This window comes from Telopea speciosissima, chromosome 6 (genome assembly GCF_018873765.1).
Source record: "Telopea speciosissima isolate NSW1024214 ecotype Mountain lineage chromosome 6, Tspe_v1, whole genome shotgun sequence".
NCBI lineage: Eukaryota > Viridiplantae > Streptophyta > Magnoliopsida > Proteales > Proteaceae > Telopea > Telopea speciosissima.
The window spans coordinates 44,001,950-44,027,102 of NC_057921.1; the positions used below are offsets into that span (position 1 = coordinate 44,001,950).

The 25,153-nt window shown below is 36.9% G+C and overlaps 3 protein-coding genes across 3 annotated transcripts; 2 read left to right on the plus strand and 1 right to left on the minus strand.

The window, feature by feature from the left end:
* The first annotated feature begins 3,435 nt into the window (after positions 1–3,435).
* On the plus strand, positions 3,436–21,931 carry LOC122664812 (probable inactive nicotinamidase At3g16190). Its single transcript, XM_043860809.1, has 8 exons — positions 3,436–3,439; positions 13,327–13,330; positions 16,802–16,807; positions 18,293–18,351; positions 18,502–18,615; positions 19,789–20,023; positions 20,973–21,089; positions 21,654–21,931. Exons 4-8 carry the CDS (start codon positions 18,304–18,306, stop codon positions 21,725–21,727), a joined length of 588 nt encoding a protein of 195 aa, XP_043716744.1. The 5' UTR covers positions 3,436–3,439; positions 13,327–13,330; positions 16,802–16,807; positions 18,293–18,303; the 3' UTR covers positions 21,728–21,931.
* LOC122664813 (probable linoleate 9S-lipoxygenase 5) lies at positions 6,193–10,878 on the plus strand. Its single transcript, XM_043860810.1, has 11 exons — positions 6,193–6,227; positions 6,321–6,538; positions 6,821–7,030; positions 7,384–7,673; positions 7,906–8,146; positions 8,342–8,689; positions 8,939–9,024; positions 9,138–9,245; positions 9,346–9,650; positions 9,748–10,011; positions 10,100–10,878. Exons 2-11 carry the CDS (start codon positions 6,343–6,345, stop codon positions 10,866–10,868), a joined length of 2,817 nt encoding a protein of 938 aa, XP_043716745.1. The 5' UTR covers positions 6,193–6,227; positions 6,321–6,342; the 3' UTR covers positions 10,869–10,878.
* Positions 21,932–22,193: 262 nt separating the features above from the next.
* Positions 22,194–23,006, minus strand: LOC122664806 (21 kDa seed protein-like). The gene has a single exon (XM_043860787.1). It carries the CDS (start codon positions 22,995–22,997, stop codon positions 22,299–22,301), a length of 699 nt encoding a protein of 232 aa, XP_043716722.1. The 5' UTR covers positions 22,998–23,006; the 3' UTR covers positions 22,194–22,298.
* Between the last annotated feature and the right edge of the window lie 2,147 nt (positions 23,007–25,153).

Below are 25,153 nucleotides of genomic sequence, written 5' to 3' on the forward strand. Positions count from 1 at the left end.
CCTGGGCACTGGGCTCCTTGGAGACAATCCTGATCCAGAGATGGGAATTAGAATGATTTATCCTCCCAATGTTGAAATTTTTTAACTTTTTTTTATAATCAATAAACGACAATATGAACGTGCTCCTAGTAGTCAGTTAAGGTGCCTCTTCTTCTTCTTCTTCTTCTTCTTCATGTAACTTATATTTATTTTTTACTAATCATAGGGGTATATCTAGGTAGGCGAGTTTGGACTTTGGAGACATTAATGGACCTCGGATTTATCAAGCAGGGTTGAAATTTATTTGTTAACTGGATTCCATGATGCTTCTTTATTCATACCAGGGATAAAAAGAATATGACAATTCACATGTTCAGGGTGGAGATGTCGATACCTGACAGCTCATACATCCAACAACGTCGAGCTCGAGAAGAAAGAAAAAAAAATGAAGTCAATGAGTTCAGACCATTGGATGTCCAAACTGTCAGGTGTTGACATCTCCACCCCAAACTACTACACTGCACACTTTTAGGGAATTGGAGAAGATTAAAATCTCAACCCCATCCTTAGTGAAGTATGAAAGAGTTAATCTTGTGATCTCTTAGGGGTGTCAACTTGGCTCGGTCAACTTGAACCCGCCCTAGCCCGATCAGGCTTTGGGTTGAATTTTTCAACCTGTATGATGGACCTGGGCTAGGTTTTCAAGCTTGAGTTTGGGCTTGGCCGGGCCTAGTTTGAGATCTTAGGCTGAGACCGATTGAGCCCGACCAACACTATGTATAATGTAAATAAATAAATTATAAATATATACACAACAAACACCTATAATTTGTTTTTTTTAATCTATTAATACCACTTACACTCTGTATGGGTCTATGTTTTCTTGATTTATTATACCAAGGTTAGCTTTTTGTTTTTGTTGTTTTTTTTTTTTTAAATGATTGGTGTTGATGTTTCATTTTCTCTCTTTTTTAGTGCATATAATGAGACAAACCCCAGTTTATCTATGAAATGGCAAAAATTAAGGACTTACAAGATCAATCAAGACCAACCCAACCAAACCCAGCCCAATCAGGATTAATTAGGATTGGGCTGGGTTGGGCTGAACTCAACAGGCTTGGGCTTAGGTTGAGATATCTTAATCCGACCTAAAGCTGGGCTGAGTTAAGAGAACTTAAGTTTGGGCTCAGGTTTTAAAAAACTCGGCCCAGCCTGTTCAATTGACACCCCTACTATTTGGAGACTTGGAGTACCATCAACTTCTAAGGTAAAAAGTCATTTGAGTACCATGTGGAATGATGATGTGGTAATTATGACTACTAGACAAGAAATACATGGTTTGATTTTTGTTAGGTTTCTGATTGTATACTTAATTAAATCAGTCTCATTTGGTTTATCGGCATGCATCCCCATGTATATTTATGTTTTTTTTTTTTTTTTGTTAATCCCATGTATATCTATGTATGCCTACAGTATGCTAACCTGTATTTTGTACACTACCATATTCCTTAACTTTCAATCCTCTATTTCACCACTTGGTAAACATTGTTTGGCTGAAATATTACATATTAGTAGCGGACCTAGGAGTCTACATGTTCACAAATAGGTGGCTCACTTAGCCAGTGTTTGGTATGCATTCTAAGTCAATTTCACATTCTCGGTTGATAAAAATAGTTAGAATGGATTCGTGTTTGCGTTCTCATCCAACACTATCCAATAGTTGAATGGATTTGATATGCTGGATTGAAAAATAAATAAATAAATAACAGCCATTGGTGAGATGGGTTTTTTTTTTTTTTGTTAACTTATAATATTATGATTGCCTCTTTTAACTCTAAAAAACGAATGTTATAATTTCCTCGAGAGCCGTCCCTTCCATTCTCATCATCTTTAAGTTGGACAGCCAGGTTTACGTAACTTGGTCTCACATTTTCAAAATAGATAAAAATAAATAAATAAATAATGTGATGATCCAAATTCTATTTTTTGTAAGAGGGCATGAGAAAGAATCTGCACACACCGAATGTGTGAATCTTTTTCCCTATTTTAATTTAATTACACATTCTTATCACCACCCCCTCCCCCTCCAAAAAAAAAAGAACCTACGAGATTACTTGCTTTCCTATGATGTTGTCACGAAGTCAAGTGTAAGCTACTAATTCTACTATGGGAAAAGCTGGGCACACCATCCATATATCGCAAACACTAGCCAGTTGTATCTATATCACTCTTCCCTCTTTGAAATGACCTTTTTGATGTCTTATCTCGTATCTCTATTGATGTTGTCCATTAGCTTATTGCACATGGACGGTGTGCCTACCCCTCTACTGCTACAAGAAAAGCAATCAAATAAAGCACCGGATGCAAATATAGCCGCGATTTTATTTCCTTATACATAACAGGAATTTCTACCAAAAAAAAAAAAAAGATTTACAACAGGAATGTATCCCTTCTTCCATCAGTATGGCTGCTAAAACAAAAGTTTCCCACTCATATATTCGATGAGAGAGAGGTGAGGTCAAGCATTTCATATTAGTCTTGGCTCGTGAGGTTGACTTTATAATCAATCCTCTTCACACTTACTTTGCAAGTAGGAACAAAATAAAATCCAGACTGTAGATCCTGGAGATAGCTGATCAGCTGCAGTTGTTTTGACTTGGATCCTGTCAATCCGGGCAACGTGTAGCACTTGTGCAGCGCCTGGGATTGACAGGATGCTTTGACCGCCTTATCCCTGCTTGGGCAGGGTGTTGGGCAGGGGGTAAGGTGGTCAAAGCGCCCTGTCAATCCTAGGCGCTGCACACTACTGCACGCTGCCCGGATTTACAGGATCTTTTTCCGTTTTTAAGACATGAGAATTTAAAAGGCCAGCTAAACAATTGGATCCATCTGTGAAATGATGAAAAAAAAAAGTTCTCACAACCACTTGTATTAGTTGACCTCCGAGAGAGAGAGAGAGAGAGAGAGAGATTGTATTTTAGTTATTGTTTGTTTTTAATGGAGAATAAAAACAAACTTTCCTCTTAAGTTAATTGTCAACTTAGGTGACGTGGTCTTTCGAGCTACTCTATTGGTTACTGAAATAAAATATGAATCCTTAGGAAGTATAGATACATTCATCATCAAAGAAAAAGACGAGAGGATCACGGATCAAGGATTTTTCCATTATTTTATTCTTTTTGTAGGTAAAACTGAAGCCCTTACACAACTCAACCATTGTCTTCGGATTGAACACCTGGACCACCTTTGGCCAGCGATTTATTCCATTTGTTTGTCAACTATGATTTTGCCTTCTAATTTCATTTTTAAGTATAGTATAATAAAATTTATTCAATTTCATTTAGTTTTTTATACATATAATTTAAATTTTGGTTTTGTTATGTGTGTCTCGAATTCTTATACCCATTTTGAAGTTTGCTCCACTCCGACATTTTTGGGGGTGACCCGTAAGAAAAATTTTGTGAGGTCTGTGATTGTAGCGGAGGGCTTGGGCCTATTGGCCGAACCACGGAGCCCATCATTAATCTCATTTGTGGGTGCGAGGGCGAAGCTCCCTAAGGTACACTATGACCCAATCCGATGGATCGACCCGACTTGAAGGAGTATTTACATGTTTTATCGTCTTGTTGTGTAAGCAAGCGAAAGAAGTGAGATTTGGGGATTTTCAAATTAGGGTTTTTTGGGGGAAGTTCTAAATGCAACCTTTAGGTGTTCTTGAGAGATCTCTTTCTTCTATCACATGGTGAATCATCTTCAACTTTACCCATGGATGTAACACATCATATTGTTGTGTGAACCATATTAAATCTCTATGTCATCTTTGCTCTGTTTTGTTTTTTTTTTCGTGTTTCTTGGTGTTTGTGTTAACATATTTCATTGCATTTTTTTTTCTAATATCAAATTTTACTTCTCACAGCTTATGTTCGGAATGAATTCCTCATACACAAACATGTTCAACTTATGAATACAGAGGTCAAGTTTGCGATGTAATTTTCACCATTGGGAGAGGAATAGGGGCAGACAATCCCGCTCAAAAACTAATGTGATAGCTTTGAATTCCAATTTGTGATACATTGTATGTTCAGATAATGGTACATGTATTAGTTTGGTATATAAACATTAAACCGTATCAATATAAGTTTTGTGTGTATATTTACATAGGTTGTATTGTATGTTTAGATGAAGATATACTATATGAAATAAAATATGGACTCTTATTCAATGACCTATATTTAATGATTCTAATCTGATGGATCTTAAAAAAATGGATGCAAGGATTCTTCCTTCCCTACTGTTGAAGGAAAATTTTGCCAGTTTTTATTGTAGAAGCTTAATCTATATTCCATTAATCCTGTTGACAAAAGATAGTGGCCTGTGAGGATAAACCATGATTTCCTTATCAAGAGGACATCATCAGTGGTTTTTTCTTATGATCATCATTAATGTTTTAACAAAGTAACAGTATATGCCTGATCCTTGGCAAATAAATTCTAGTGAATCCATTTGGTTGTAAGGAAAATTAAAGGGAAAATAAAATGTTTCCAACCTAAAAAAAAAAATGTTCGTAATCATTATCTTATATAATTGTATAAATTGCTTAATATTCTTAGTATATTTATTAATAAAAAAACTTCCCCACAACATCAAAGTAAAATTTCACTCCCACGTGGTTTTATTTATTATTTTATCTCTTACTTTGATTATGTGGGTCCTATGTGGATAATACCTTTTTTAAGACAACCATTGGTGTAGCCTGCAAATTTCTCCCTACATTGACGTCATGGGTAACCCTCTCCCATGGTATATACTTTTTATTTTAGTTGATTTGAATGCAAAGTAAAGTAAAATTTAATAATCAATATAGAATGATTTGTCGTTGTAAACATAATCATGTGGAGTAATGATTAACAAAGTTCTTTTTATGTTTGAAAATTCCGCTTCCTTCTCTTCAATTTCTCTTTTTTCTAGGGGTACATCTACATAATATGTTGTGTAAATATATACCACTATTTTTTTTTTTTGTTTGAATATATACCATTACATTATTAGTTTTTAGGGCAAGAGATCGTTGTCGATCTGGGCCTATAGTGCTTGCACCAATACATGAACCAATGAGAGCGCACGTAGAGACATAATCACAAATGCCATTTTTTGTTTTAAGGGATCAAGACATTACTTTCGCACACTTCTGTGTGCTTCTGTGTCTAGGCGCAGGAGCGACGCCAGCCACGCGACTAGGTGGCTTTCTTTTTCCCTAAATTTTATATATAAATATATATTTAAGGCATTTAGAAAACTGATGTAGACATAGTTCCTATCCTGATCTCAAATAAATGTTATCATTGTAACGCAACCCTAATTGAATTAGAAAATGAGGTTCACCTTTGACTTAGAACCGATACGTACAAGTCGATCTCAGAGTATTCACATGTTTTATATTGTCGGTTGATGACATATGTGATCATTTTTGTAATCTAATCATGGAATTCCCACACCCAAGTCAAGAACTAGAGTTAAAATTTATCTACTTTATTCTATCAAATTAGGGTTATAAGTTTTTATGTATAAATTATATGTTTAAGGCATTTAGAAAACTGATTTAAACATTTAAAAATTTACATATGGGTCTTAATCTATGTAATCACCATTTGTTATTACATTACCACATCAAATTTTAACTATCTTTGCACATGTAATGTAAGGTGGGACAATAATGCTAATCTACACCATTAAAAATTTTATTTTCATACAGTACAGTTAAATTATAAATTTTATCCTTTATCTTATTTGGTCATATTAGATCATGCAGGATTAAAAAAAAAAACCAAAAAAGAAAGAAAGAAAAAGAGGTTACAAACTCTGTGTAACCAACTAACCATGTCTAGCTTATACAGAGAAGATGCCATGAAATATATAATATTTTTTAAGTATCATGCAAGAGATGCTTTTATTAAGAAAATCCATTATAGACCTTTGTGCAGAGCTGAAAATGTAGAAAACCAAGAAAAAAGTCCATACTTGGTCATATAAAGTATTTCCACAAATTATAAAGTTATAAACAAGTGCACCTGCCCAGTTTGAAATTTCAGCTACATTTCCACTATAAATAGAACCCATCAACATATCATCCCTAACAAGCCCATTTCCTTATTAGTTCTTCATTCTCTACTTCTTAACCATCCTTTTCCCATGTTTCTCTGTAGTTTATCAAGTGATTACTGGGAAATAACACAAAAACAAGCTCAAAGGTGAGATGGGTTATCATAGTTTTTTATTTTTTTTCCATTTTTTTGGGGGAGAAGAAGTACTGGACTTTGCTTTTTTGTTATGGTTTTGAACAGTTGAAGCAAAAGCATTTAAGAGATGGCCAGTGGAGCTATTGCAGCTACCTTCAGTGGCATCAAGGTTAGAGAGGATAGTTTAAGCTCTGCAAAAAGTGGGAACTTCACAAAGTTTTCAGGTTCACAGAGGATTAAATCGAGGAAATCGAAGGCGTCGATGATTCAAAATTCAGCTTTTGATGTACTGCTGCCTGTATCATTAAGAACACAACTCTTAGGTAATAATCAATCTCACCATTTCTTATGGTTCTTAACCTTGTATAGACTAATTTGAAGTTTAAGGGCTTAAACCCATCACCATGAACAGATATCATTTAATAATTGTGCTTAGAAGTTGTTGGGCTAGACATGCTGAGAAACCTAGTTAGCCCTAGACACAGGCTCAGGTCCAAGAAAATGGGCTAACTGGCAGTGGGCTTTTTTCTCTCATTTCTTTCATATTAATGTCGGCCCAGTTGTAATTTGTATTTATTTTTGACTTTGTATTCTCTGTTCTGTAGATATGATTACTGGCCAAGGGAGCCTTTGGCCAAACAACTTGGATGCTACCAACAATGGAAAGAAGGTAAGGATTAGAGGGTCAGTAGAGTTGATGAAGAAGACTGTGTTGGACTTGAACGACTTTCACGCATCGATAACTGACTGGGTCGATGAGTTGTTGGGCAATGGCATCTCATTTCATCTAATTGGCGCTGTCATTGGAGATCCGGGTCAGTTTTTCTATTAATTTCTGTTTTTAGTTTATTGTTTTAGGGTATCCTCTAGTACTAAACTTGAATTTTGGAGAGAGAGAGAGACCAGCCACTGGGTTTCACCTTCTGACCTAGTACTAGCACAGACTTGAACAGATTTGAATTCTGAACAACACTGTAAATATCAACACAAAGCCCAGCTCACTTTCCTGCAATGGGCCTTAGGTTGCTAAGACTGGCCCACAAACTTGGTGAAACAGTAAGGGTACCCAAGTCTCTCTCTCTCCCTTCCCCCCCCCCCCTCCTCTTCTGAGCTAGTGAGCTTAGTTTTCACTTGGAAGTGAGACATTAAATTTCACAGACAAATACAGATAATGGCATGCGTGGAGGGATTGGAGCACCTGCATTCTTGGAAAATTGGATAACAAAAATTACCAAGCCAATAGCCGGTCCATGTTCATTTCAAATTACATTTGATTGGGATGAAAGCATGGGAATTCCTGGAGCTTTCATGGTTAAGAATTTACACCACAATGAGTTCTTCCTCAAGACTGTCACACTCCATGATGTTCCGGGAAAGGGTCACATCCACTTTGTTTGCAACTCATGGGTTTATCCGGCTGAACGATATAAGTCGGACCGGATTTTCTTTGCTAACCAGGTAAGTACTGTATAAACAGCTAATGGACAGAGAAACAGGCAAATGAAGAAGACTTGCCTCCTTCCATAGGATCTTTATTTGAAGCTCAACCCCACAAGAATTTTGCCCAGTTTGGGTATCATTTCAACATGATTTGAGAACTGGTTTAGTTCAATTTGGAAGTGTTCTTCTGAAACAATTCACAAGATCACTGAAAATTACTAAAGATTCTTCCTTCATTACACTTTTGCAGTCCTACCTACCAAGTAATACTCCAGAACCTCTACGAAAGTACAGGGAGCAAGAGCTTGTGAATCTGAGAGGAGATGGCACTGGAGAACTGAAGGAATGGGACCGAGTGTATGATTATGCATTTTACAATGATCTAGGGGACCCTGACAAGGGTCCCAAGTATGAGAGACCTGTTCTTGGAGGGTCCAAAGAATATCCTTACCCTCGCCGGGGAAGAACTGGCCGGAAACCCACAAAGACAGGTTAGAGTTCTGTTGTTAGAAGTATTGATTTACTACAAAGCAGTTCTTATTTCCATATCATCTTAACTTTCCTTTTCCTTTATTGATGATAGAGAAACAGAGTACAAATTAACTTTTATTGGTTCTATATTGTATTGTCATATTGAGTTTAATAATTTGAAGGAGAATTTGATTCCCTTTCTGTCTTCTTAGCAGATCCTAAAACAGAAAGCAGATTGCCGGTGGTAAGTCTGAATCCTCTGAGCATCTATGTTCCAAGAGATGAACAGTTTGGTCACTTGAAGATGGCAGATGCTCTTGCCTCCGTACTTAAAACTATTTCCCAGCTCTTGCTCCCGGCGCTGAATTATTTTCGTGACTGCAACCATTATAAATTCCATAGCTTGCAAGACATACTAGACATGTATCAGGGAGGGATTAAAATCACCAATGGTCCTACAGTGGACAAAGTTAAGGATGCAATACCTCTGGAGATGCTAAAAGAACTCGCTCGTTCAGATGGAGAGCAGCTCCTGAAATTCCCTATGCCTCAAGTGATCAAAAGTATGTGTTTACTTTTAACATTGACATTCTTTTTAAAAAAGATGTTGATACAAAGCAAAGTATCTTAATTCAAGTAGATCTCTATTGAGGTCCAAGGTGATACTGTATAACGCTGCTCTATAAGGCATAAAAATAGATAATCTCTGCTGTCAATATGAAATTCTCAGCTGAAACTTTATGTTCTTCTTGAATTGTGTAATGCATGGGAAGCAACTGATCTCTAATAATGTCTCCATGGTATTACTTCAGAGGACAAGTCCGCATGGAAGACAGATGAAGAATTTGCAAGAGAAATGCTCGCTGGAGTTAACCCAGTTTCCATCCGCCGTCTCCAAGTAAATTAAAGCTGCCATTATATACTTGAGATTACTTCTAACACAATATATGGCTTAAGATTACTATCTTTAATTTCAATTTCTGTAATAATTCATACAATGCTAACACACAGGAGTTTCCCCCAACCAGCAAGCTCGATCCCGATGCATATGGCAACCACACCAGTTCAATAACCAAGGAACACATTGAGAAGAACCTAAATTGGCTAACTGTAGATGAGGTAATATTAATAAGTCCTTCATGAATCACATAAATTATTCATAAATTTATAAATGTCTTAAACTAATGGAGATTTGATTCATGACATGGTTTTTGTGTAGGCCATCAAGAGCAACAAGCTATTCATATTGGATTATTATGATGACCTGATGCCGTACTTGAGGCGTATAAACACTACTACCACAAAGACCTATGCTGCCAGAACAATTCTCTTCTTGAAAGATGATGGAACCTTAAAGCCAGTAGCAATCGAGTTGTGTTTACCACACCCAGATGGAGACCAGCATGGGGCAGTTAGTAAGGTAATCACTCCAGCTGAGGATGGAGTTGAAGGTTCAGTTTGGCAGTTGGCCAAAGCATATGCTGCTGTGAATGACTCTGGCTTTCACCAGCTCATCACCCACTGGTAAAAGTCTGTTCTAGAACACCATGTTGTGGGAAATCAGCTAATCCGAACTTATTTCACAATGAGTTTCTGAATGGTTCCAATTGGTTCACTGCAGGTTGAAAGCCCATGCCGTGATGGAGCCTATTGTTATTGCGACGAATAGACAGCTTAGTGTGCTTCATCCAATCCATAAGCTTTTGTATCCTCACTCTCGGGATACCATGAATATAAATGCTGTTGGGCGGCAGATCCTTATCAATGCCTGTGGAGTAATTGAGAGCATTGTCTTTCCGGGGAAATTTGCCTTGGAAATGTCCTCTGCTGTTTATAAGAGCTGGGTTTTCCCTGAACAGGCATTGCCCACAGATCTCATCAAGAGGTGAGTAAATCGCTTACTCAGGAAAAAAATTTATGAACCTTCATTGAACATAAAATGAAATGACAAGATAATCTTTTGTTTCATTCAGAGGAATGGCGATTCCAGACTCGAGCAACCGCCATGGCCTCCGACTTGTTATTGAGGACTACCCATATGCTGTTGATGGGCTTGAAATCTGGTCAGCAATTGAAACATGGGTTCATGAGTACTGCTCTTTCTACTATTCAAGAGATGAGATGATCCAGGGTGATTCTGAACTTCAGTCCTGGTGGTCAGAGCTTCGTACTGAGGGTCATGGTGACTTGAAGGATGAGCCATGGTGGCCTAAGATGCATACACTTTCTGATCTAACACAAACATGCACCATTATTATATGGATTGCCTCAGCCTTCCACGCAGCTGTCAATTTTGGACAATACCCTTATGCAGGCTACCCCCCAAACCGCCCGACAAAAAGCCGTCGCTTCATGCCTGAGCCAGGCACTCCTGGATATGATGAGCTCAAGTCAGACCCTGATACAGCCTTCCTGAAAACAATTACGGGCCAGATAAAGGCTCTCCTTGGTGTGTCCGTAATAGAGATTTTGTCTAGGCATCCATCTGATGAGGTTTATCTTGGACAGAGAGACACTCCTGAGTGGACATCAGATACAGAACCATTGTTAGCATTCCAGAGATTTAGAAATAAGCTATTGGAGGTTGAAAAGAAAATTATGAAGATGAACAAAGACCCAAGCAAGAGAAACAGAGTAGGTCCAGTAAAGATGCCATACACTCTGCTCTATCCGGACACTTCCAATACCACAGGCGTTGGTGGGCTCACTGGCAAGGGAATTCCCAATAGTGTTTCAATCTAAAGGTTTGCGATTACACTCTGCTCTATCCGGACACTTCCAATACCACAGGCGCAATCAACCTTTAGATTGAAACACTATTGGGAATTCCCTTGCCAGTGAGCCCACCAACGCCTGTGGTATTGGAAGTGTCCGGATAGAGCAGAGTGGATGGCATCTTTACTGGACCTACTCTGTCAAGATATATGCTTTCCTATCTTACTTTCTGATCTGTTTATCTTTATTTTCATGTATTTACCCTGTCTCATAATGATATCTCTTGTATTACTAGTGAGCCTGCATTTTGAGTTTTGTTGGTAGATCTTGATTTTGCATTCCCATGCGGATGCTATGTTGGAATAATAGGGATTTTAATTCCCCTGTTTCTAAGCGAATGTGTCCTCTCACGTTGTCTCTTTTAAACCAGATATCTTCCTCTTAGAAACTAAGTGACAGGTTTTAAACTTGAAACGTTTACTAGGATATCTGCGCCCTTTCAATACCGTTGGCTTTATTCCCAGTTCTGGGGCCAAGGGTTTGGCATGTGGTTTATGGTGCTTCTTGTGTTCAGATATTAAAGTGGAAATAGTCCATTTTGGGTCTCGTTTTATGGCTGTTACTCTGGATGATTCTGGGACTGGTAGATCTTAGTGTCTTGTGGGTATTTATGACCCCCACCCCCAAAACCCATCTGAGAGGAGTTTTTTTTTTGGAGATGACCTGAATCTCTTCTTACTTACCTTAACTATTCCCTTTATTATTATTGGTAATTTAGTCTGATCTTGTATGAATCTGAGAAGTTTGGAGGCAAGCCTCCATATCTACAAGGCCTTGCATTCCAGGCATTGCTGTCTTTAATCAATACTATTATTCTTGATGACCTACCTTTTATAGGTTCCCGTTTTACATGGTCCAACAAATAAAAGCCCCCCCCCCCCCCCACTTAGTTGGGGAGGTTCTCCCCTAATTGGTTTTTACTTTTCCCACATGCATTAGATTGCCGCTTCTTTGGGGTCAGATATCCTTCTTAGTATTGACCATTCTAAGTCTTCTTTTAAGAAGATTTTTCACTTTTAGGATGTGTGGTTTAAACACTCACAATTTAGATCCTTCTTTAATACCAAATGGGAGAGTCTTGGCTCTCGAAATCTGGCTCAAAAAAACAATGGCCTTATGGTGTTTCTCAAGAAAATAGAATAAAGATGTCTTTGGACACTAGGAACTACAGAAAAAATTATTTCCTGATGAATATTTTTCTTTAGAATCTCAAGAACCTAACCCTTAAGTGTCCGCACCTCTACTAGCAATGGGTAAGAATCTATCTTGGATGTTGAAATCTGAGGAAATGTATTGGTTTCAAAAATCCCAACAGCTCTATATCTAGGATGGCAATCGTAACCCTAGATACTACCATATGATGGCTAAACACCACCTTAGGAGATCAAGTATACCATTTTTATTGAATTATGAGGGTAAGCACGGAACTGACCTTCCATCCATTGCTAAACTCTTTGCTAGTCACTTGCAGAATACATTTATTACCTCAAAAACCCTTTGAATCCTGCTTTTATTGAAAGCCTTTTTGAACCAACGATATCTGACTTGGAGAATCTATATTTAATTTCCCTTCCATCAGAATCCAAAATCAGAGAAGAAGTTTTTAGTATTGGAGCATTTAAAGCTCCTAGCCATGATGGATAAGGTGAAGTGTGATGTCATTAGATTTGTTCATGTTTCCTCAAATATTCTGCCATTTGGTAATAATCATACCTTTTTATGTATGATTACTGAAAAAGATAAGGTGATCAGAGTAGAGGATATTTTCTTCCCTGCTTCTTTTGCATAAAATGTATATGAAGTTCCTTCCCCTAAATATAGTAGAAACTAGAAAAGTTTTCTCTTTATGGGGTACTTAAAATCTCCCTTTTGAGATCATATGAAACCTTTCCTCAGAAAAATGTAATTGTGAATATGACCCTAATAACCCAATACACAATCCGTTCTTTATCTAAATAAATCTCTTTTAGCTTCAACAGTAAAGCAGGAAAAAAAAAAAAACCCACTCAAAGCAAGCAATACAGAAAATCAACCAAGTATCACAGTTTATGTGGTTAACAGAACAAACACATTCACAAGAATCAAATTCTTTTGGTTTGGAACAAGATTCCATCCTGAAAACCAGCACAATCATATATGCATAACAAAATGTCTCAAAGCAATTTAAGCACACAAAAGTAGAAAGAGAAAACCCTTAATCAGAAAGGAGAGGCTAAAACACATTCTTACATCTTAAAAATAGTTATAGCAGATTAAGTAGAATACCTTGGGTTCTGAACAACTGATTTAAGGCCTTTGCCAGATATTCTGGGATGATTATGATCAATCGAAGCTTGGGTTTCCAATATTGTCAATATGAGATGTCAATACCCTGTGGATTTGTCTCAAAACTGGTGGATTGGCACTTCCCTTCTTTCACAGAGAGAGAAGTTAGCTACCTGCTTCTTCCAACCGAGGATTTTCTTCTGTGCATGATTAACACAATCAAGAAATCCAGTGAGGGTATCAAAATTTTATCCTATTTGTCTCTTATTTTAGCAAGAGTTGACTATCTAAATCATGAAATCTTCAGAAACTTTAAACTTCTCTTAGCTATTCTCAATAAACTTTAGCTTTTTCCATTCAAGAAAACTTTTTATCTTCAACATCAATCCCCCGCCTCCCCTCTTCAAATGATAGTAGTATAGTAATGTAATAATAAGTGTGGTCCGTATCTGGCCCTTCTGGCCCTTTGTGGTCCTTATCTGACCCCGATATGAGGCGTAGCACTAGCCACTAGGGATGTAAACAGCTCAGATACGGCTCAGAAACGGATTGGATGTGATCGGATCCGGATATTCCCTGATCGAATATGGATACCTTTAAACGGGTTTGGATGGATTTGGATGCAGATTGAATTTGGATTTTTGACCATCCGTTTACATCTCTGCCTTGTGTAACTCGGAGTAGCGGATACAATTCACTCTCAATCCATATCTCTTAGATCATGATTCTCTTTTCCACATATTCTAGAACCTGTTGAATCTTCAAACCCCCCCCCCCCCCAAGATCATTATTTATTTAATTTTTTATTATTAAATATTTGAATTTTTTTCGGACAGATTTTTATCGAAGTATTCGGTTTTTCTTTTCGGATATCTCTAAACGAATACAGATGTCCCTAAACGGATACAGATGCAGATTGGATTCGAACTTTCGGTTATCCATTTACATCCCTACTTAGCACCCAAAAAAAAAGTGCATAGGCATACGTGGATAGCTAAAAAAACAAAAAGAGGAGACAAGAAACCCAACCCCCAATCCATCCAGGTTGGATTTAATAAGGGCGTAGCTAATGCACAAGGCTCCCAGAGGTGGGGTCTGGGGAGAGTCAGAATGTACGTAGCCTTACCCATGTTTTCACAGAGAGGCTGTTTCCAGACTCGAACTCGTGACCATTTGGTCACAATGAAGCAACATTTACCGTTGCACCAAGGCTTGCCCTCCAATTCCCTACTGGTGCAGTCTAGGGTTGAGAGGTCTACACCTAGCAGGCGCGACATCCAATGGTCTGAATTTGATTGACCCAGTTTTTTTTTTTTGTCTTCTTGAACTCGATACCGTTGAATGTCGCGTCTACCAGATGTCGACCTTTAAGTCCTGAACTGCACCGCACTGCCTTTTTAGGGAATTGGGGAGGACTTCTTTCCACCAAAGGCAGCAAAAATAGTAAAATTTGTCTACTTTAATTTTTTTTTTGATAAAGTTTTGATACTTTGCACCATTAGGTTAAATTGATAAGGTCTTTCACATCAGGTATTGTTTTAATGTAGTGGCCAGAAAGATATACTAATTATGAGGCACTCTTGAAAACATTGATGACTCTGCCATAGCCAGGGAATTTTGCCAGTCTATGAGGCTTCTGATTGTTCATTTCATGCCATCTCCCCTCTCTTGGCATGGCTGGTCTACTCCTCAGGTTGGCTGTATTCATGGTTTCAAGAATCGGGGATAATATTAGAGGTTTGGTGAATTGATCGATTTGGATTGGAATCGGTTGTGATCAATCATTTCAATTTCGATTAATTTCTGCTGATTCTGCCCTATTCCCGGCTGATTCCAACTGATTTCAACCGAATCAAATTGGAATTGGTACTGACCAATTTGATCTCCAATTCCGTTTCTAAAACCTTCTTACTATTACTATCAATACCAACTGAATATGGGAGCTTTGGTTGTGATCTTTGCAAAGACACTACGGCATTGTAATATGAAGATTCTGTTAATTAGCTATCAAATAAGAGAGAGAGACAGAGATTAAACCAAAAAGTGCTCTATATTCTAGGATTTTCATTTGATTTAATTTGATTGATTTTTTAATTAATTATATGCAATTAGATCAATCAAATCCTAATATTGATAGGTAAGAATATGACCATGATGGATTTCTATCAAGCTAGAAGCAAAGATTTCTCGTCGTCTTCACATTATAAAATTAGTTAAATACGTCTTATATGTCAATAGAATATTTTAGTATTTAGGGGAGGGTTTCCTACGATGCTAGTGTAAGAACAAATTTGCATGATACATCAATAATGATTTGAAAAATAGTCTCATCTTTATGTGGTTCACAAAATCAGAATAGAAGAGAGTGTGTCAGTGTGAGCATCACTGTTTATTATGTAAGACAAGTATATTGGAATTTGCACATGAGCGATGCATGCTTCCTTTTCCCTTAGCATTTATAGAAACTAATAAAGTGATGATCAAATAGTTTTGATTCACGAACGTAATAAGAAAATGAAAGTATAAGAAACATCCTTTAAGGACGTCCCTTGCCCTTTAATAAATGTCCTTTCCTTTCTTCAAAGAACAAAAATCATCTCTTCTCTCATAATCGATTCTTTTTATTTTCGTCAAAAGTCCAAGTGTGGTCCACATAGTCATAATAGAGAGTGTGTCAATGTGAGTTCCACTATTTAATATGGGAGACAAGTATATTGGAATCTACACGAGCGATGCATACTTCCTTTTCCCATAGTATTTATAGAAATTAATATAGTGATGATTATATAGTTTTGATTTAGGAACTTTAAATAAGAAAATGCAAGTACGAGAAACGTCCTTTAATCGATGCCCCTCGCCCTTTAACAAATGTCCTTTACTTTCTTCAAAGAACAAAAATAATCGCTTCTCTCATAATCTATGACCTTTTTTATCCATCAAAAGTCCAAGCCAAATGCCATCATAATATTATGCCAAATGTGACATATTTGAGATTTGCTTGCTTTTGTTTAAAATGATATCATTAATGTATGTGTAAAGGAATACATAAGGACCTTATCTTACGACAAATCCATCTCTATTGCATGTCGAGTTACTCAAAGTCCATTAACCTTTTGGGATTGATGTGTGGTTTGTATGATTACATTTTCATAAAAAAAAAAAGTTACTCACACACTCTTTTATGATGCATGTTCCATGCCACATTAAACAACAAGGCGGAAAAAATCATTTGAAAAGTATTTGACCAACGTGATGGAGATTTCTTCTTGTATAGAATCCATCCCTTAAATCTTCTTGTTTTTGTTCATTGTAATTAAAAGGATCATATGTACCTAGTTTTTTTTTTTTTAATTTACTGCAATCTTTCTTTATTTTCCCTGTTTTAAGATAAAAGAACAAAATTAAAAGTTACCAAGTGATTGAATCTCTTACCCAAAAAACAAAAAAAAAATCTCTTTGAATCAATTAGATGTAAATGCTGTTCTTTATCAGAGAATGAAACAGTAGCACATCCTAGACATACATATATATATATATATATATATATATATATGTATATATATATGAGTCTATAAATAGGCTTTGTAAATTGATCAATGCAATGTAATGAACGAGCCTCTACCTTGGAGTATAAGATAAGAGTGCAGTTGTGGGCAAAAAATAGAGTCTGATCGGAAACAACATATATATATATATATATATATATATATATATATATATGAGTCACTGTAATTTGCATTTGAGCCTCTACCTGAGTATAAGCATAATGACAGGTTGAGTTCACTGTAATTTGTGTTGGGTTCATGCATAATGACATTGGTTAAAATTTTAAACAAAATAGAGGGTAATTTAGAAATAAAATTGTCTCCATTTTTTGCTTCTATCATGTCTACTCAATCTTAGGTGATAGTAAGTCCTTTAAAGTGGAGGAATCAACTTAATGTGAATTTACCATATCTGTTCCCCCATCCAAGCAAATACAAATTGTGTTTATAACTTGCTTGGTTAAAATAGTTGAACCCTCTATTAAAAAGCACAATATAGCTCTTACTTAATGCGAATGCCCTTGAAGAGTTGAGATCACCATATGCTTTTTTATTGTGATGTTTCATGCCTAATTCGAGTATTATTGATATAAGAGACACTCTTGTAATCCATATTTTATAAACAAATGATCTATTATATAATTAATGGGCAAGAGATCTCTACTTGGTGGTGTTTTCTATGCCTTCTCACAGGGCACTGTGAGATGACGCGTCTGCCCCCTGGGTAGATACCCAGGCGTGCTCACCCATTGGAGAGCATAGGAAACGCCTCCAAGTAGAGATCTTTTATCTTTTTATTTTTTATTGTTAGACGATCTCCTATATAATTGATGATAAAGAAAAATGCATATTAAGAACTTATGATCCATAAATTTAATCACACAGAAAAATGATATGACAATTCTGTCAATTGGATAGATTGTGAATGGCCTGGATGGGTTACTTGTCAAATTTTATACTCACATTCTACTATATACCTTTCCTTCCCATGCATGCATATGGTTCTTCAAATACTACTATGCAATGCACTCTTTCATAACCTTAGATGTCCAAAACTATATTTTGCCATTTGACAAACTCTATTTAAATAGAAAATCAACAAAACAATAAGGAACTAGGGGTTTACCTATCCACACAAATTTAAACACAAATTTTGTGCTGACTTGATAAACTTACCCTCAAATATACTTAGCCTTTAATAATATTTTGAGAAATTGATAGTAATAGATAAAAAAATATCCTTCCACCATGATTATTAAGTATAAAAGGGCATGGGATGGGGCAAGAAACCCACATAACTCTAAACAGATAATTAATGGGTTCCCTCTCCCTCACCTTTTTTTTTTTTTTAATATACTTCTTCACTTATCAAATTTTGTTTGACTTACATAACAAAGTGTGGTCCATGGCATGTTCACAATGTTCAACAAATTATTTATTGAAAAAAATAAATAAAATAAAGGGGGAAATCACAACAAGAATCTCTATATAAGAACAAAGATATGCTGCAATGCTGCAGTACCTTTGCACTGATTTGGCTCAATCTCTTTAATCTCTTTGTGTGGCAAAAGTTACAGTGAGAACCAGAGAAAATGGCAGACCAAATGAAGAAAACAGCTATGCTAGTCATAGACATGCAGGTCTGTATCTCTTTTGCATTTAATCCATTGGTTTCGTTTTTCCCTTCTCCCTCTTCTTTTACTTGTTTCAGATTTTTCAATTTTAATTCTCATGTTGTCTTCTATTTTGAGAGGTCTAATGTTGATTTCATTTCATGGGTTTGGATGCAGAACGATTTTATTCTTCCAGGGAAACCCCTGCAGGTAGCTGGTGGCCAAGCTATTATTCCTAATGTCATTAAAGCCGTCGAAGTTGCAAGGGAGCGTGGCATTCTTGTAGTTTGGGTATCTCTCTCTGTTCCTTAATATATGCTTGTTGTAGAGAAGAAATCTCTCTCTCTCTCTCTCTCTCTCTCTCGTTTCTGTAAAGAGTTTGGAAGTGATTTTTTCTCCAATTTTCCATGTTTATCTGGTTTTAACTTGTGGGGTGGGGAAAGCAAGCAATTGGTGATGTTGCTTTTATTACTGTTATTGTTTATGAGTGGTTTTATTGGCACTCGATTGATTAGGGTTTTCATTTTCATTTTTATTTCTGTTTCTCTTCTTTGGGAAGACAGACCAATTATAGTCTCTACTTAGGTAGTTAGGGCAATGTTTAGTAATTGGGACTAGTAGTTATGTTCCAATTAATCTGGCTGTAGATTTGAGTTTTAACATTTTCAAGTAGTGGTGGAGAAAGGTTTCCTTTAGTTCACCAGGGCAGCACAGTTCCAAAAAGATAAAAGAAAAGAACTGATTGAAAAATCAGGTGAAACTTAATTTTTTGTGAACTTAATCAAACAGAACAGCATCCCACAACTCAAAACCTAGGTTTGTGAGGAGAGGAAGAATCAAATATATTACTCAGATAATATAAATAATCTGAATGGACACTCTGTCCCAAAAATAAAAGAAAAACAAATACTGAAATCAGAAACTGACAGAACTAATAACTGCTTATGAATTGGACTGCTTGACCCTTAAAACTCTGTCCACCTTTATCAATTTGCATTGTGATGACTTCCACTAACAAGAACTACAACAACTATGCTGATCTCCATGATAAAGCAGCTCTTAATTGAAAGAACCAGATCGATACTTCTTCCCCTGTTTTCTTGAATTGCAAGTTGTCTATAATGTTTCACATAATTATTTCTGCAACATGGATTGTGGAGGGATGATTTGGTGGATCTGCATGTTGCATAGATAGAACAATCTCTAGATTGGCCACATGTCAAATTTAGTGACTCATCAACCTTATAGGTAAAACATGGCAACATCTGATTGAGCAAAAAATTGTCATACAAGTAGAATATGATGCAGATAACTTGTTTGAACAGTTTGATAACCAATCAAGCTACTTCAGAAATTATGAGATACCTATGATTAAGTACCCAATGCATTCTTGAGGTTTAGGGTTATCGGGTTGGAAATCTGACTCATTCTTCTTGATTGCTTGGCATTGATTATTGTTTGTAGGTTGTCCGGGAACATGACCCAATGGGAAGAGATGTCGAACTCTACCGGATGCACATGTATGGTGAAGGCAAAGAAAATCCAGTTAGCATGAACAATGTGGGTTCAGAACTAGTTGATGGTTTGGAGATCCAAAAAGGTGACTACAAGCTTGTGAAGACTCGTTTCAGTGCCTTCTTTGGTACCAACCTTCATTCTTTTCTTCAAAGAGTTGGCATCAATAGCTTAGTTGTGACAGGTAAGTTTACATCCAAGCCCTGTTTGCTAATAATGATTTGCCCCTTTATGATTCTCTTTTGACAGTTGCATAGCCTCAATTTTAGACCTCACCCTTTATCTGACCTAAGTTCTTAACTTGGGGTCGGTTTCTGTTATGGACCTCAGCCTAGTCAACAAGTGGGTTGGGACATTTGTAGTAGAAGTTCAATCTGGATGGACCTGATTACTGAGCAACCATTTCATGCTGATTCTAAATGTGTTGGTTTTGAAGTGTCCTTGTCTGGATAGTTTTCTGATTCTGGATTCTGGGTTAGAATGAGAATCACGTTTGGGTGGATTCTACATTCTAAGTCTGGAATCTAACATAACAAGTAACATCATTCTAGAATCAAGAAAACGGGGGTTTTGAATTCTCATGATAATTCTTGAGGGAAATTAGTGAATCCCAAAATTTACGACTTTTGCACATTTTTCTTTTGTTGATAGACATGTTGTCGCTTGAGCTCATAGATTATCTGCTTTTGCTTGGAAACTTTTTGTTTTGTTTCTTTGAAGGAATTTGTTTCCTCCTTGGTTCATGGACGAGATTTTCTCTCTGTAGTTTGTTTTTTAATAAATTTCTTTCTTTAAACCTGCCTCTCCCCCAAAAAAAAAAAAAACAAAAGAAAAGAAAAAAAAGAAAAAAAAAAGTGAGTGTCTTTAGAATCCCATGTAATGTGATCTTTGATAAGTCACTGTCCCAAGAATCCCATTTAAAACCAAGTTGGCCTATTTTTGCTGGAGTTAGCTCAAGAACTGAATCATTAAAAGCTTGGTTGTTGCCAACAGTACCCCAACCCAACTTGCTTGGGTGGGCCTGTTGCAAATCCTAATCTTGGGTTTGTGTTATGTTGGATTTGAGTTATAAGGATGAACAGCTTACATTTTTTTAAACTTCATTTCCTTGTTTCCTTCTTTTGTGCTACTAGGAGTTCAAACACCAAATTGTGTCAGGCAAACAGTCATCGAAGCACTCGAGTTGGACTATCAACCTATCACGGTCATTACTGATGCCAGTGCAGCTGCCACACCGGAAGTACATAATGGTAAGTGCCTTTTTATTGACACTCTATTTCTTGCATCTATAATCTATATTACTTGGATTCTCTTATGATCTATAAGGGAGTAAGTATTTGAGGGTGTGTTAATTATCTGAAGTGAATAGAAAACACTGCCATTGGTTGCTTTAAACACAAGAGAGGGTTTTGGGAAAATACAAATTTAAATGAAGATTCAAAAGCAACCAAGTGCAGTTTTTGTCATCCCAATAGTAGTCCCTATCAAACCATAACTCACTAGCAGCAGCCACATGAGCTAAGTAAGAACAGAAGATGATTCCCCTAATAATGATGATTTAAACATTTGGGTCTAACCCTGAATGGTTTGATCTAAATGGATCAATTTTTTTTTTTGGGTGTGTTTCAAAGGTGAACTCAGACAGTATTTCAACCCAACCCAAGCTATAGTAATGAGTTAGACCAGTCCAACTGGGCAAGTCAAATTAATTTTAGCTGTTATTGGACTTCATTAATTACTTCAACATACTTTGATTTCTTGATAATTTAACCTCGATAAACCGATGATTAACATGGTGGAATTTCATGAAACAGCAAACCTTTTCGACATGAAAAACGTTGGAATTGCAACACCAACACTGAAGGAGTGGCTCGAGTCCATTGCATGATTTTGTCCTCAAAACTATCCCAACACTGAAGGAATGGTGTTCTATACTGTTGTACACGAGTGAAATTGTGTGTTTTTTTTTTTGATGGAATGAAATTGTGTGTTTTGGTTTGCTTGAAATTATCTGTTATGGGAACTGATGTAATAAGTTGAACTGGCTATTAAGGTTTGATCTTTATATAAATTGCATCTTAGTTTGGATTTACAAGTGTGAATGTGAACCGATCGGTTCGTGGTCCATTGGTGGGTTTTTCCCCTTGGATAGAGTTTGGTTTATTTATTCAATTTACCTGAATAGTAAAATTGATTAAGTTTTGTGATCAACCCCAACCCAAACCGAACCGGACCCAAGTCACCCAACTCAACCCTTCCATTGGCATTGATTTTTTACTATTACTCAAAGAAACATTCAAAGAATAAACAAATCATGTTCCTTCCCAATTGAAAGAGAAGACTAATAACTGCCTACAAAATTGTGAAGCATGGCACTGTAAGGTTACAAGAACCCCCAACACAAGTTGGACATTGCCCCTTATTTTCATTATTTCCCTTCCATGCACTTCTTCAGTTTTCTAACTACGGTTGGCCTTCACAAACACAAAGGGAAACTCCCTATTCTGAGAAACAGAAAGCCACCTCTTCCCACTCTCCATCGTTACACCGATGTTCCCACACATAACTTGGCATGACTCGCACACGTTAGGGCAGTAAGTTAGCCGGTACTCGGGGCTAGATCTGCTCATGCTCTCAATCTTGAACCAATTCCTCACGGTTGAGGAGCCAGGGTGACCTGGTTGACCTCCAAGCATTACATGCCTCATCTGGCTTGGAGACGATGATGATTGCTTTGATTCTCCGACCTGCCAAACAACCGGCATCTCAGAGAACCTAATGTTCAAGTCAGTTGATTCCCGGATAATTCTCTCTCGTGCCGGGGATGGACTTCTAGAGGTCTCTCTGAGTACCCTCTCTAGATCCTCCTTTTCTTGTGAATTTGATGCTGGGAAAAACATTACTGGTGTACCAAAGTTCTTGTCTGAAGCATGTTGATTAACCATGGCCTTGCGAGAGCTCTCGACACGGTCGAATGAGACACCACCTCCACGGCCCCTTCGATAGGCTGAGACGATGTAGTAGGGTTCGCCTGCTCGAAGCTCATTGCCATCAGTATCGAGCACCGATTGGGTATGGGAATGGGCCGAGTGTTCACCTTTAGATTGCAGAGCAAAGGAGAAAATCAAGAGAGATGAGATGAGAAGTTGGAGAGACATGATTGAAGAAGATGTTGTTCTTGAGCTTGTTTGAATGTGGGAGGAGGCCTAAGACAGTATTCTCTTTTTAAAGGGTTCTTCAAGTGGCAAGCTGTTAACTTCTCCCCTAAAGAGAGGAGCTCAAATAAATGAAAGTGTCAAAAGCTAAAATAAGATCTCTCACCACCTGTTTTATAGGGTCCGAATAAAATGTTCATTGCTTCATGCACAAAAAGATTGCCACTTTTGATGGTTTCATACAAAGGTCATAATACGGGAATCCATCACCATTTGCCACATCAGCAAATTTGGGTGAGTCTTGTGATGGAGAACCCACATAATTTCTTGTTCAAAGGCTGGATCGGTCCACTCAACACCAACAAAATCGAAAGCTTAATCAATATTTTTTTAGAAATAAAAATATTAAGGGCAAGAGATCGATGCTTGGTTGTGTAGCCCCTGCACCAACACAGGGTCAATAAGAGCGTGGATGAAGGCATCAATATGGATGTGATTTTTTATTTCACAAGGGGTAGGGTGATACTTTCGTGTGCTCTTATGTTTGGATGCAATGGTCACACGACCAAGTAGCGTTCTTTTTCCTAAAGATTAAGTGAACAAGAAAGCTTCTACAATAGTGTCAACATTCATAGATCTCTTCCCTACTTTAGTTGTATTAGCAGACCTACTAGCAACATGCATAATATGAATAGGCAGTGTAATTCAGCAAATCGATTTTCGGAACATGAACAATGATATGTGAGGGGGTGTGCAATTTCGTTTTTGAGCTTGTATTGTGCATAACTTTTTTCCTATTTATATATAACATTAACAATTTAGAATGGGGACAGAGGACAGTTTTGAAACACAACTTTGTTTTGAAAAACCTATATAAAATACATTGTCACAGCCAAGTTCGAAAATACCCTAGAGATTTTAGATTTAGAGAAACCATAGGATCTGATAAAGGAAATGAAGAGAATAGAATTTGAGGATTCGAGGTGTTCTTGTTGGATTTTTAAGTGGTTTTAAAATTAAAGATTTAAAATACAATATTTTTTTAAGTGTGTCTTTTGGAGAGTCCCCTTGGTTGTGTCTCTTCATCTCTTATATAAAGAGAAGAGGTCTTTCCCATTTCATTAACATTTGTTGTATATTGTTTTCATCTCGATCATAGCAATTTGGACTCTCTCAGTAATCACAATTAGTAGTGCGACTTATGTGATTAGAGAGTTGTTTTATCTTGTAGGTATAATCACATGGTCAACCTGGGTTGCACAGATTGGGGCGTTTAAAAACCTTAAAGATTGTATTGTGTGATACAACTCAACTCTACTACCTTCTATTCTGTTGATAAAAGAGGACGCATAATGGTGCAGTGAATCCCTACTTCAACATCTACAAAGATATTTCTGTGACATATAAATTGTCATACAAAATAGACAAGTCTTTTATTACTATTTGTTACATTATATTTTTGTTTCCCCAATTTCTTCAGTCTGGAGACCGTTGTTGGTTGAGGAAACTATTCTGATTTGCTTCAGGCAATGATGGATTCTACCAGTGCCTTGGTAATCCAAGGACTTCTAAAATGTGAAAATTACAATGCCAAGAAGAAGAAAAAGAAATCAAATTGCTTACTTTGCCAAACGTTTTTGTTGCAGTCTTTATAACTTGTCAAATCCGAAGTGATGAGGCTTACAACTTGATGATAATGGATGTCTTTTGAAGTAAGCCAAAAGACATTGCTGGATGAAAATCTATATTATACTACTCCTAAACAAGAAAATAAAAGATAAAAGATAAAAACTTGTTGTGTTGATTTTGTTGGATCCCCTCCTTTGTTTTAAATTTGTCTTTTTATATGCATCCTTGGCATTTTTATGTAGTTTCTGTAATGACCAGGTAATTTCACAACTACCCACTTCTTTGAGAATTGGTTATAACCACCGTACTGACCATTTATCGGTCATTGTCAATCCATCAGTCTCTGACCGTTCACCAGTCACTGATCATTTTCGATCATTGACCGTTTTCAGTCATTGCCCGATTTCTGACTATTATCAGTCAATAACCATTTTTCGGTTATTGACTAACAGATTAGTCTTGATTGAAATAGATTTCAGTCTATTTATCTCTTAATCGAAATAGACTGAAAATAGGGTGTAAATAATGCC